The following is a 13,996-nucleotide window of genomic DNA, read 5'->3' as shown; positions in this document are numbered from 1 at the left end:
AGCTTGTTCTTTAATAAAAATATTCTTCCTGTTGTGGTTAATGATAACATATCGCCCAATGTATCTGCCCCGAGAACTAACCAATATGTTTTAGCTTGTATACATTCCTACTTTTGCCAATAAAAAATGCACTTCAGGAATTGCACTACTGTTTTGGTTCTGGTCTTCTTCCTCATGTTTTTTGTGTGGAGCATAAAGGACTAAGCCACAACAGCATTTTGTTGTGTAACTCGGTGTTGCATAATGACAATTAATGATCTTTGAGGCCTTTAAAACATCTGCCTGTTTCCAAAAACAAAGCTGATGAGATGGGATGACTGATGTGAAACCAAAAAAAGAAGTAAAAAATCTCAGTAGTGCTCACAGTTGGGAGAAAAATACTCTGTGGGTTTCAATGTATGCAGTTCACGCCAATTAATGACACCAGATCCATTTCAAAGGCTGTCTTTTGGCATTCCTGTTGCGCTCCATTGTTTAAAACCAGTCCAGATCCGAGGCAGCACCGCTCTGCTCCTGCAGTGTAAATCCAGGTCAGCTCAGTTAGAGCTAAGCCCTTCTTACAAAGACCAAGACGCAGGCATTACCACGCTCTCATTCAAACACAGAGAACTCTAATAAAGACCTGAATGAGAGACAGAGACAGAGCTAGGTAGGAGGACAACTTGGCAGGATGGAGGATTTTAAATTATGGCAACATGAAGACTGGTACAGTGAGCTGTCGCGAATATGGTGGGAACACTGCACAAACACACTACCTCTCACAATCAGAGTGATACTCTTTTGTCTTTCTCTGATACACATACTTTAAAACAGCTTTCTGCATACATTATCTGAGGCCTTGAGCAGCAGGAAGGCAGAAATACCTGGGCAGAATACAAAAAGGGAGACAGGGAGGAATCTTTAAATGCAGAGGAGTACTTCCTGTCTCCCTGCCACCCAACAAAAACTCCCTCACTCTTCCTCAGCTGGCACACGGGTTCATCCATTCAGCTCAGACAAGCTAACCATTGTCCCAAAGAGAAAAACCTGAGCCAGGGAAGAAAGTGACAATGAAGAGAGTGGAAAAGTCTCTGGTGTGATGTCACAGTGCAGGAGCATGTATAAGTGGGGATTAAAAGGAAAACACTTGGCACAGTTCAGTTTTATTGGTGTTGAAATGGCGATGACAGAAGATTCTAGGTCATAAAGAGATTCACAGTGTCTGTATGTTGATACATCTGGTTCATCATACTCAAAGGAAGTTTAATTCTTATTTATAATTTGGTTGTACCCACTTTCCCTTTTCCAGAATTCTCACAATGTTTTTGCAAACCTCACACCACATACTATGAAATACAGTAGTATGTAATCTATTGTAATAATCCACTGCATTCACTGCAATATATGTGCAAACAGGTGGCAATCAAATCAATGAAATTTTCTAGTAAACAAAGGTTGTGTTTACATTCAGCCTTACTTACCAAAACGCACTTTATCTGATGTGTTGATGCAATTCCTTCCTTGTAAAACATTAGCAAAACTAAAGAACATTTTCCCCATGCATTGTTTACATCCATGTTAACTTGCCAGCAGTTTTCCTCAATGCCTTTTTTGACTTGTTTGGTTGATGTTACTTTTGCCTTTTTCTTTTCACTAACACAATGAATCTTCCCATAATAGTACAATCTCTGAATATTTTTAAAGCCTTCAAACAATGTGTCTGAACATAATGCTCTCTTCATCCAGATGCCAGAGAGGGCAAAATAGATCAGGATAAAACCAGTCGCACATGAAGAGAGGACCTTTAACATTCCTGGAATTGGATTGAGGACTTTCTTTTTTTTTTACGGGTGGAATTTCCATCATCTTTGACGCCCATCCCTGGGCCAAACACCTTAATGTATCCCAATTCAGTGTGGATCTGCTGTAACAGCTGTCAATCAAGAAAACACATCCCCACCATGTCATTTTTTAAGCCTTAATACATTTTAATGAAACAATAAATATGCTACACTTAAAATGTATTTTTAAAAATAGATTACAAAATAAAACAGCACTCTAACCCTTTACCATTTTTGACATAGAACTTTACTTTACAACTTTAAACTAATCCTCCTCATCATAATTTACATCTTTATCTCCACAAAGATTTTTGTTATATTTATGAACAAAACAAATACAAGTTCTTACACGTCTTGCAGCTTGTTATTGTGAATGCAGTATTATCCTTATTTTTGGCCGACTCTGTTTTCCTCCAGCTTGTTTAGTAGGTCGTCCGAGGGCTGTTCATATTTGTTTTAAATGTGCCTCCCTGTGATTCATCCCTGGGCACTTCAGCTGCGGGCGGTAGCTGCAGGAGCTGTCCTCAGGACTGAACAAGAAAAATACACAACCACACCACAGAATGCACGCAGAGATATCAGGCAGTCGATTTGTTTTTGTTTTTTTCTCAAAGACGAAGTATGTATCTGCTGCTCAGGGTGATTAAAACAACAAAAAAACGATGGGCAAACAACCACCACTACCGATAAAAATCTATCTCATGTGACTCACATTCATAGTCAAGCTAACGTATTGACATGCTAACTTATCATTTAATGAGTCTAATGGCAATACAGCTACTGTAGCTAACTTAAGCCAACCTAGCTCGAGGGGTAGCCCGGCTTTGAAATCCATTCTTTAAACAATGTATTTTTTAAATAAGTTTATTAGCATGGTAAACGCTAATGGGTGTTATGAACGCATTAGCTTAGTGGTCGGCATGTGCCACAGGTTGAAGTAACACTTACAGTAGTAAGCTGGATCGATACTTAAATATCACACTGTATCTCTAGATGAGTGAGTGATTGTTTAAAATAATGAAAATCTAAATCCGTAGTACTGTTATTCAAAATAATTGTGTGACATTGTTTAATTATTACTTATCCTCATGACATGTGTAGCTATTTTGGCCTAATTCATTCATATCATCCTGTGTTTCTCTTTGTTTATAGCAAATAGAAGAGGCAAAACGACAAGTGACCAATGAAATGCACCGATACCTTGATTACAGGTTTTCTGGGTTAAAACATTTTAAATAATGTAAGAACACATTTTTAGACATTGTAATGCGAAATGCTACATATTATACCTTTTAAGTATGCAGTATTTCTGTATGGTGAAGGCCACATACAGGAGACAGAGAGAGAGAGAGAGAGGGAGAGGAGAGGGGTGACTCATATCCCGGTGATATGCCAAGTCTCATATTCACACATTAGCAGGAAGGTACACACACACACACACACACACACACACACACACACACACACACACACACACACACACACACACACACACACACACACACACACACACACACACACACACATACACAAACAAGCACACACACAAGCTCCTACAGGCTCTACTGTTCTGTCACTTTGTATTAAGTCAGCACGCAGCGGGTCCAGTCACAGAGAGGAGGGGGAAGGAAAGGGGAAAGGGAGGGACGGACGGTGCTGAAAAGTGAATGGCAGTGAGCGAAAAGGAGATAAAAAAACTGTATGAAGACGAGAAAATATTGAACTTTGTGTTGCCTTCAAACTCATAGACTTGTTTTGTCTTTCCTCATCTCTTCATAATTCATTCAGCGTTTTAGCTGTGTGTTTGATGCTGTTTTGATACTAAAAATATCTCCAAACAGGCGGAGAAAGAAAAAGAGACCAAACCAGACCGCAGCTCGTGTTGTTATAAGAAAGGTCTAAATCAACATATTTCCCATTTTTACTTAACCTGTTCAGTTTTATCTATATTGTCCTAAATCTCACTTGTCCCTCTGTCAATAGACCCTTGATTTGGACGGACTTCTTTTTTTAAGGAAGCGCTACAGAGGATGAAGAGTATTAAAATGTCTTTGATTTCCTTAGAGTACTTTCACTCTTCAGCCCTAGATTTTGACACAAGTTATACTTGTTATATGTGTAAGGTAGAGGGCTGCCAGGAGACCTTATTCACATACAAACTAGAAGTGAGAATCGTTTTATAAGGAGTTTCAGTCATCACTTTCAGACCTGTAGGAAACACTGATGCTTCTGTAGCTCGCTGTCTCCTAATGGGCAAGTGTCAATCATAGCAACACATTAAATAAACCAAAATGAATGTATCAGTTGTTAATTGGTTAATCTATCCATAACTGTTCCACCACTTATCTTGATCAGGAACATGTTAATTGTTTGAGTAAAACACAAGGAAGGCTTGTATACGGCTGTGAAATATTGACAGAAATGGTCAATATGTGTGGATAATTTCCAACAGACCCAAGTAATTAATAAAAAATGTTAGGCCTCTTTGTTCCTACAGGTTTTCCATTAGTCTTTGACCTCTATGACGGTGAAAAGGGATTACATTGAATTAATAGGTGTTAGGAATAAGGACACACCGGCGAGACATCATAGACAGTTTGGATGTTTATGTAATTTGCCTCTTCTGAAGTGACGATAATAATGATTATTGAATGATAATTTTGTCCATTTTAGTGTAGTTTATCCACTGGCTATACAGCTAACTATCTAGAAAACACTGCATCATGTGAAGCCTCTTCCATCCACTCGTAACAATTAACTTCTGTCACCAACAAACACCCAGAGCTTCAAATTTGACAAAGCAAGTCCTTCGGCACTAAAGCAGGCCAGCATCTTAATCAGGGAGTCAGTGGGTGGACAGATGAGCTAATGGGAAAACAGAGGTTAAAGTAGCAGAGTGATGAATATTAAATGGAAAAGGGAGTCTGTTTCGGACTCCAAACAGCCGGTCTCCACCTCTCCCATCTCAGTGGCAGAGTAGCGCATTAACTTTGCACACTAAATCTTTGTCAGGACTGTAGTCTCGGTTCGGGGCCGAAATTAGCAGCATCATCATCATCAGAGGCCGGAGGATGATTAATATTTTTTCACTAATGGAGATAGAAGCGCAGATGGGATGAGTTGGTGATATGTGGGGTAATGGATGGTTATCAGATATAGAGAAGAGGGAGGGTTATCGTTAATCAAACAGACAGTAATGACCATGGATTAAACCTCTTAACAGAGGAGGAACATAGTTTGGGGTTGAGATTTTAGTCCCTATCCCAAAATGAAGGAGGTGAATGGAATTTCATATGTAAACCCTCTACAAATAAATACAATTCTTTGGAAAACTCAGTGAATCTTTGAAAAAACAGTGAGGTGTTTTTTTCAGGATACTTGAAAGGCAAGTACTTTAGTAGGTAGTAATTTCTATGAAAATAGTACCCAGCGTGGTACCAGCTAACACTAATGCTAACTAGCTAGCTAGCTCAGCTTGTTTAGCAATGTGCATTCACAATTCACGTTAGCTGGGATATAAATTGTGTTCCTTATTTTGACTAGCGAAAAACCAGTTTAAAACAAATAATTCTTAAAAAATAAACAGCCACGTGTTAAGTACTACCTAACACGTATACTCTGATAGTGACTCGGTTGTAGTAACACTTTGGTAGCCAATTGTCAATCCAAGGTAGCAACACACTGAAACATGCCCTGCTTTATCATGTATTTAACTCTAAATGATACCATGATTTCCCAACCAATCATCATGCTGTATTAATGAGACTTTGAATTGAAATTGAGACAATACAAACTTTAGGAACATTTTTACTGAGGTAGTAACGAGGATAAGGGAGAAGTCGTGTCATTTTCTTATAAACTTCTGTATAATCTGACTATTTTTTGCCTCTGGTTAATACACCACTTGCAGGCCATTAGAAAAAAAGCAACATTAGGAAGGTAACATAAATTAATATAGTGAGGATCCTATTCAGGGGCACTAAAAAGCTAATCAAATGCAAAACCATGTTCATCCTTAAAAACAATCCCATGTACTGTACAAATATTCTACTCTGTCATTTATGTGTTGTCTCCTGATCAAACTGCAAGAGTCAGTAAACAGAAGTATTCTGGCAGACTGGACCACCATGGAGATGTGACTCATTGCTCAGGCAGATGAAATTGATTCAAGACATCTCCGATAAGAACATCTGATGGTTTGCTGTGTGCAGCTGTGGTAAGCTGAGAAGTGGACGCTTCATGAGAAAGACACGCCTAGAAGATAGATGCTGTTGGACAGGATGATTTATGGTGAGACAGACGTAAAGAGCTCAGTTGCTCACAGATAGAAAATAATGTGACAGCTGTGCACACCACAGGCCATCTCAGTGACGATGTGCTGACATCTATGATGTGACAAGCACACCTGTGGTCTCATGTGTGTGCTTGCATTTGTATTTCTGTCTGTTCGTGTGTGTTTGAGGTCACCAGCACATTGAGCTGTAACTTGCCAACCCTTTGTGCCCCCTTTTAAAAAAAACAGCCTTCCTGAGGACTGAAGATAAATGACCCCCCATCCCTACTGCACTTTTATTTCTTGTGGCTCTTTTTAAGAGAATTTAGGGTTTCAAAACTAGATTAACAAAGCAGGGGCTAGGTTGAAATGAGAGTTTTTGTAGTATGAGTGAAAATGACAGAAAAAAACTATACTGCCATGTAAGCATTTTTATTTTAAATAATGTTATGGTTTGAAAGAATACAAGTTTAATATTACCTCAGTCATGACTGCATTGATTTATGCTCCAGCATTTAAATTAATCTTCTTGTGTGCTACTTATCAACTCACTTTGGACCATTATTATTTGATGACATACGGTACATAACAAGGTATCGCTTCATGAGACATGTTAGGATATACTGCAGTATGCTATACTATACTGGGAGCTTAAACCTTTAATCTTAATGTTTTAGTTAAACTTTCGTCTATGTGAATAAAACTCCAAGGTTATTTTAAATAAAGGGGCTTTATAAATGCAGTCCATTTACAGTACCTACATATTAATATTGACAGATGTAAATGGACTACAGTCTACCAACCACTGAAAGCGTTCATCAAAGTTATCTCAGCTTGGGTTTTCTGTTTCAAATAGGGCATGTGGCAATTAAACCTCAGGAAGTCTCTGAAGATTAAAGGCAAACAGATCTCAAAGTATGGGTATCTTGCCCTCTGCTGCTTTGATGCAAGTAGTCTCTTTCTCATAAATCCCCCAAACTTAATGCAATATTTTGTCATTCTACATAGAGTTGGTTTATGTGCCCTTAGCAGCTCTGTGAGGCTCTACTCAAGCATTCAGTTTGAGCTAAATGCTAACATGCATACTACTACATTATTAAAGTGAAGCAGATGCAATGTTTTCCACGCTCCTGTCCTTTTTTAACAGTTGATCCGACACAAAATCAGAGCTGAGGCTGACGGGAAAGAGATTACATAGGAATTGAGGTAAAAGTAGAAATGATATAAGCAAAATGTGCTACTTCCTGTAAGTTAAGTGTACAATAATCAGTGCTCTTCTTTGTCACGTAATATGAATCATACCTGCAAGCATATACCACCCTGGTTCCTAGACACAAACTATAGGCCTAAGCCTGTGTATAAGAGAGGGAGACTATAGATGTATTGATCGGCCCTACACCAGCAGTGCTCAGCTCTCACATCTCCTCCTTGGAGTAAGACACAACAGTGAATGGTACAATGATTCAGGCCAGTCATCAGAATAGGAACTGTGATGAGTTTAACTCTTTAACTGCCTTCTGTAAAGCAACTTTGTGTGAGTAGTATCATAATTGTCCCTCCAGTGCTGGTTGTTACTGTAATCTGAAGGCCTCATACTCACTCCTTACAGGATACTTGTCCACTAAACTGCTCCCCTTTCATCTTGTGATACAAAACCTTTCATATTGAAATGAAAGCCTTTGTGACTCATCATCTGCAGTGGGGAAAATGCAGCATATGCTTACTGTATGATCGTACTGTTACATAAAAGATATCAACACACACATTGTATGTAACTGAAACGTTTAAAAACAAGCCTTAAACACACACTCGGAGGCTTTGTGTGCTTGTGCGCCCCAGCTCAGTGTTGTATCATGGAGGAGATAACAGAGTCGGTCATGATGAGACGCATACTCCTCCTCACCAGTGTGCACCCCGCGGCTCAGTCTGTCACCATTTGTAGACACTGACTAATTAATTCCCTCCTTATTACTAGTGAGTGAGCTCCACCTGCTGTCAGAAACATCTAACTGCAACCTCTGACCCTTTGTTGGCCTCTGCAGAAAAAATAACTAACAATGTCTCACAAGTATATCGGGTTGTTCAGTCAGTTGTTCTATTATGACTTTCCAAATTTGACTTGCTTTTATCCCTCCAGAATCTGGAAGCTGGTACTGCATTTTTAATCTAGCTGATAGCATGAGATGCAGTAAAGAAATGTTTCAACATGTGGATTGAAGCGGTGTTTATACTAGCATAGATAACAATGAGAAGGATGTTAAAATGAAGTGTAGCAAAACAAATTAATCTACTATTTTTCACCCTTGCGTTCCTTCTTTTTCCTGGAGTACATAATAGTAAATACAAAACAAACGTCGGACTTCTTACTCCTCAGAAGTGTGAACTCATTGCTTCTGTCTCAGGTTATCCTCATTGGTTTCCAATAAAGCCCAGAGTTGATTTTAAGATCCTATTGATTCCTGTTAAGACTTGCTGTGTGCGTGTGACCTCGTATAATTGAGCTTTTAACCCCACATGAGTCAGAGTACAATTTAAGGTAAAATGTCTTTAACTGATGTGAATCAATACTTTTTAAGAAATGTTATTTCTGCTATTCTTCCAATATTATATTTGTATTTATTTACCAGGAACACTTTTAAATTTAAAAAGAATGTATAATACTTATGAAAAAAATAAGGGTGACAACTTTGTTCTTTTGGTAAGTCTTTTTGTTAGAAAGAAATCTGTAAGATCTTTTGATTAAGGGATCGAAACTACAAGCATTAATGTAATTGTTTTTCTTTCAGATTAATCATTAAAACGACTTTCAAATTTCCTTTAGTAATCTTTGGTACATACTGTAACTCAGTAGTGTTACCATTAATCCTTTATTTATGCACTTTCTTTTTAGATATTTTACTATTTATGTGCGAAGCAAAATTGTGTTTTTTTGTATTTCAGTTTTTTTCTTGCCAGTTTCCTACATATTCCATCCGAAATGTTTTTTTTTTTATGTGCCATGCCATCTTTTTTTTCAAAATCCCTCTGTATTCCTTATCCCCCGGTGCTTCAATCTCATTGGCTATCACTGCGAGGTTGAAGCGCAATGGCGATCCATCATTGGCTGAATCTGTAAAGGATCTAAAGTGCAGCCAACGAGACAGACTAAAACCGGAAAACAAGGAGGCCTTCAAATTAAAGTGTTAGATACATTATAAATAGACGATGTGTCAACATGGGATTATTCACATTGGCTAATGACTAACATATATTTCCTCGTTATTAACGTTGAGTGCTTTAAATGTACAATTGTATCATTAGACTTACACAATTCTCTTTAAGAGCAATTGAGGGTGGGGGAATGAGCAGAGACCCATAACAGCAGCACTGACCTTAGTTATTGTTACCTTTATATGTAAATCTAAATGAATGAATCGGGAATTCATTTTAAATTGAATTCGCAGAATAACAATGATAGGACAACAACTGTCTAATAGTTGATGGTTTGCACTGCCACATCCATTTTTGTGATTAAGCTTTTCAAAAAAAAGTTGTATTTTTATCTCTTTGCAGATTGTTATTGCAGATGGTAATCTCCTGCTCTAGGACAAGAAAGTTAGTCCACCCATAAATATTCTATGACTTCTTTTGGATTGCCATTTCAATGTAGGCTACATTAAACTACAACAAATAAACAGACACTAAAAAACAATGCTTTGGAGAATGTAATCATTTCTGCTGGACTGTTGGGCCTGTTTTCAGTCAGCTGTAGCGTGTACATAATGGTGTATATGTAGTAACAGTTTATTTAAAGTTGAAAAAGTGCTTTTATTTTGTTTGCTAAAACCGGAAGTCGTTTTTATGATGGCTGACTTGTTAGTAGAGGACAAAGCAGCCAACCAGTTGAAATCCCTCTCCACCGGAGCAGAGCACAGGGCGAGAGGGTCCTGCACTGCTGTACAGCTGAAATATGGCGGGCCGTAGAGGCGACGTGATGTGTTCATGGTCCGGATCTGCTGCCAGCGAAAATCCATTTTCAGCGGCGTCCGAGGAGCAGAAACCGAGGAAGAGAAGCAGACCTTTCTGCCTGACCAGGATGAAGTCCCGCAACATCTCCTGCAAACAGCTCCAGCATCAGCCCGTCGTGCACAACAACAACATGCCTTTCATGATCCACTGCCAGATTGGGAAAGAGATCAAACACATCTGCAGCAACTGCCGGGGAGCCGAGCAGCGGCACGGTGAGAAGACACCTTTCAGCTTGCTAGGGTGAAAGGGGAATATTAGAAGGAGGTTTTACTCTTCTGGTTTTAAAATGATGATTGTCATATGCCGGTGGCCGCTCCCTGACTGCCGGGGGGAGATCTTTTCCACAGTACCGGGAGCAGCACTCAGATTAACGTTAGCCCTGAACGTTGCTTGTAAGTAACTGTATTCTCTCAATAGTCACCTTTAATGTGCTTTCTGTTTTTTCAAAAGTTGTTTTGTTATTTAATTAAGTTAATGTTACTGTGGAGCAAGATTTATTTTTGTGTCGTTATTTGGTCCACTTTGGTCCATCCTCCGCAAGTAGGGATGAAAATGATAGTGATCCAATTTCTATTTAATTGGAAAAAGAAAGCTGTCCCCAGTCTTAATACTGTCATGCAAAAGATTATTGAAACTGCAGTGCTGGGTACAGATCACAATTGTTAGAAAACGTATTAAATTCAAAATATTTCAGTATTAGTTACAGTTCCACTCTCCCCCACATTTCAACCAGCCAATTTAAGTAACTTAATTACTTAATTGACCAAGAAGTCAATGCGCTGAACATATTGGCCGTCATTTTTATTGCCCATGAATCACTCTTTTTTTATATTAACTAATTATTATTTTTTGTCAATAAAAAGGTCAGATATTAGCCCCACTCAAGCTTGTGGTGACATCTTAAAAATCTGTTTTGTCCAACCAACAGCATCCCAAAGATGTTCATTTTATAAATATTCAAAATTAAACAGCTGGAGCAAAGGATGGATGGTATGTTTGCTATAAAAATGGCACAAACTATTATTAGATTATCAACAATGCCGGCAATAACTTCTCTGTTAATGGACTAATCAATGTCGTTGCAGCACTAGCTAGTGTCGTCATGCTCGCAGTATCCATGGCTACCCTGACGAGCAGGTTGTAAAATATTGTCCAGTCAATCAAGCATGATTTAATTTGAAAATGTGTTTCCAGTATTATTGCGGGTCAACAGATCAATACAGTCACGAAGGAGATTGCTTATAATGAACTGTTGATAAAAGATTTTAAGATATGATTATTATAATCTTGTCTTCCAAAACTACACCCAGTCAATTTAAAAGTCACAATCCTACAGGACCTTAGTTGGGGCTGCAACTAATGGTTATTTCTATTTATTCTTTCTTCTTTAAAATGTAAAAATAATGTGCAAATTAACAGTTCCCAGTGCCAAAGGTAACATCTTCAAATGGCTTGTTTTGTCTGAAAAACATACTAAAGCCCACATATTTTTAAATTCATATCATTTAAAGAGGGAAAAGAAGCAAAAAGTGACATTATAGAACCAGAAAACAGTACATATATCATACATTATGTGAATATACAGTTGTAAAATTAGCTGACATTTCCTTTTAAAGAAATTGTGTGGAACTAGCAGTGTCATACTCAATCTTAGTGAACTGTTAAGCTATAGATGCTAATTTTATTTCATTAAATGACAAGTTGATATGATTTGAAAATTCTTCACACTGTTTTCCACCTCAGATAAATACAGACATGTTTATTATTTATCACCTCGTCAACTCAAAACCCAGTATTGATTTATAACAGCTCATTCCCAATAATAAGATTGTTAAAAAAACAAAATAATGAAAAACATGAATGCAACTGAATGAGTCAGAGTGGATTACGGCCTTGGCAGCATGTCTGTTGTTCTTCTGCTCTGAGCTTGTTGTTGAGTCAGTTTTGTTGTGAAGCAGTGGTAAGAAAAACAGTCCCGGGGTCTGACTGAAAGAATGTTTCCCTGCGGTGTGAGTCTGAGCCCCCTGACTCACTGCTGCTGTCACTCCACAGCTGGGAGGCTAGCAACACAGACAGGAGGTCTTTCTCATTTGTGCTATTTGCTCCTTGCTCCATGACTATCCGGCTTGTGACCCACACAATTTTTAAGGAAAATCCAACTCCAAAATTGGATCTCGAGGAAGAGAGGATGCTTAAACTAGGAATTGAGCAAAACCTAGGGAAACCTTAAGTCCGTTTTAAAGAGGACATATAATGCAGATTTTCAGGATCATATTTGTATTTTGTACCTCTACTGTGACATGTTTACATGCTTTAATGTGCAGCATCAATTATTTTCACACTCTGTCTGAAACCAGAGCCCATTCTGCTCTGATTGGTTTGCTGTCCGTCTCTGTATATGGTCATTATGTTACAGAAGAAAAGATAGGAGTCCAATAGAGGTAGCAGGCAGGAGGGGAGTGTGTGGTAGAGAAACTCCGTCTGGAGGACATGTTGTGATTTTAGCCTTTGCAGACCATTTACATGCACAACAAGACTTATATAACACACTACATGAAAGGGGAAACCACAAAAAGCATAATAGGGCCCCTTTCAGAGACAAAGATCAGTAGGACTAAAAACAATGCCCCCTCAAAACACCTCAGAAATGACAACATCTCATCTCCCTGGAGGATCAACGCTTGAAACACATTTCAAATGTTTTAAACCCACTTGACCTGAAGAGACTTCATTTTTAAATATTGTATTTTTTTTTTTTTGCTTTAACAAATGCAACTCTTTTCTTATGTGTCCAGGGAAGGTTTGTGTGTGCTGTCTGCTGATATTCACTCAGGGGTGCTATACAGATCTGCCACAGGGACAGTTGAGGAGGGGTGGGTTTGGGGTAGATGATGTTGTTGTTGAAGGGCCTCTCAATGGTGGTTACAGATTTGAACTGACATCCCACTTGTAACAAGGCCACCTCAGGGCTGACATCTCCTCCTGTCTGCAGCTGCTTACTGCTTCACTTTGATTTGTTTTGACCGTCCAGTCTAACCAAGCATTCAGTGTTGCCATCTCTCAGTACTTGACAGTTGTTGAAACTCAGAGCTGCAAATACATTTTGGACTGATCCAAATAACTATTGATTCAAAACCCAGCCACAACAGAAGTCAATTTGTCTTATTGGTGTCTAATTATTATTCTGTTAGTTAGAAGGCTGTTGCAAAAACCATTTGACAGATTTAATTGACACTCATTTCCCTGGTACAGGAACACTTTAGTAATCTTAGGTGCATACAGTAACTCAGTAGTGTTACCATTAATCCATTTCTTTATGCACTTTATTTTTAGAATTTTACTATTTAAGCGCGAAGCAAAATAGTGTTTTTTTGTATTTCTGTTTTTTTCATGCCAGTTTCCTACATATTCTATCCCAAGCTTATTAAGGTTGATACAAGACATAGAGGAGTAAGCCAAGTTGCAGCTTTTTTTTGATATGCCATGCCATCTTTTTCCAATTGACCGCCATGTTCTTGAAGCCATTACATATTTTAAATACATTTCCTTTTAAAAACAAGGTTACCATTCCATATTTGTTGGTATTTTTAAGTGGCAAAACAGCACAGAAGAGACAGTTTTTCTTTGAAATATGCTGATGTTTTATGTGAATACGTTTTCTTTTCTGAAATCCAAAATCAACATGTATATTTGGTTGCATTTCAGATTTTAGGATTGCATTTAGTTATTTTTTCTGCACACCTAATGAACCACTGTAATGAGTTAAGTATTTCGACTTTAATGTCGCATTCACACCAGCCTTGTTTAGTACGGTTAAATCGAACCCTGGAATGTTGAACCCCTTGGTGTGGTTTGTTTGGGTGGGTGTGAACGCAGTCCGAGACCTCTGATGTGA

The 13,996-nt window shown here is 38.3% G+C and overlaps 1 protein-coding gene across 2 annotated transcripts in view; it reads left to right on the top strand.

Moving 5' to 3' along the window:
• phactr1 (phosphatase and actin regulator 1) overlaps positions 1-13,996 on the top strand; it is a 33,972-nt gene that overhangs the window by 2,956 nt on the left and 17,020 nt on the right. Inside the window, exon 1 of one of the 2 annotated variants that reach the window (XM_063891644.1) lies at positions 9,970-10,313. The exons of the other annotated variant lie outside the window; for it this stretch is intronic. Coding sequence (XP_063747714.1) covers positions 10,043-10,313 — 271 coding nt within the window. The 5' untranslated portion in view covers positions 9,970-10,042. Of the gene's footprint in view, positions 1-9,969; positions 10,314-13,996 lie in introns of those variants that run through there. 2 annotated transcript variants of the gene reach the window in all.

Source organism: Eleginops maclovinus, chromosome 9 (genome assembly GCF_036324505.1).
Source record: "Eleginops maclovinus isolate JMC-PN-2008 ecotype Puerto Natales chromosome 9, JC_Emac_rtc_rv5, whole genome shotgun sequence".
Taxonomy (NCBI): domain Eukaryota; kingdom Metazoa; phylum Chordata; class Actinopteri; order Perciformes; family Eleginopidae; genus Eleginops; species Eleginops maclovinus.
This window is presented reverse-complemented; position numbering and strand designations above follow the sequence as displayed.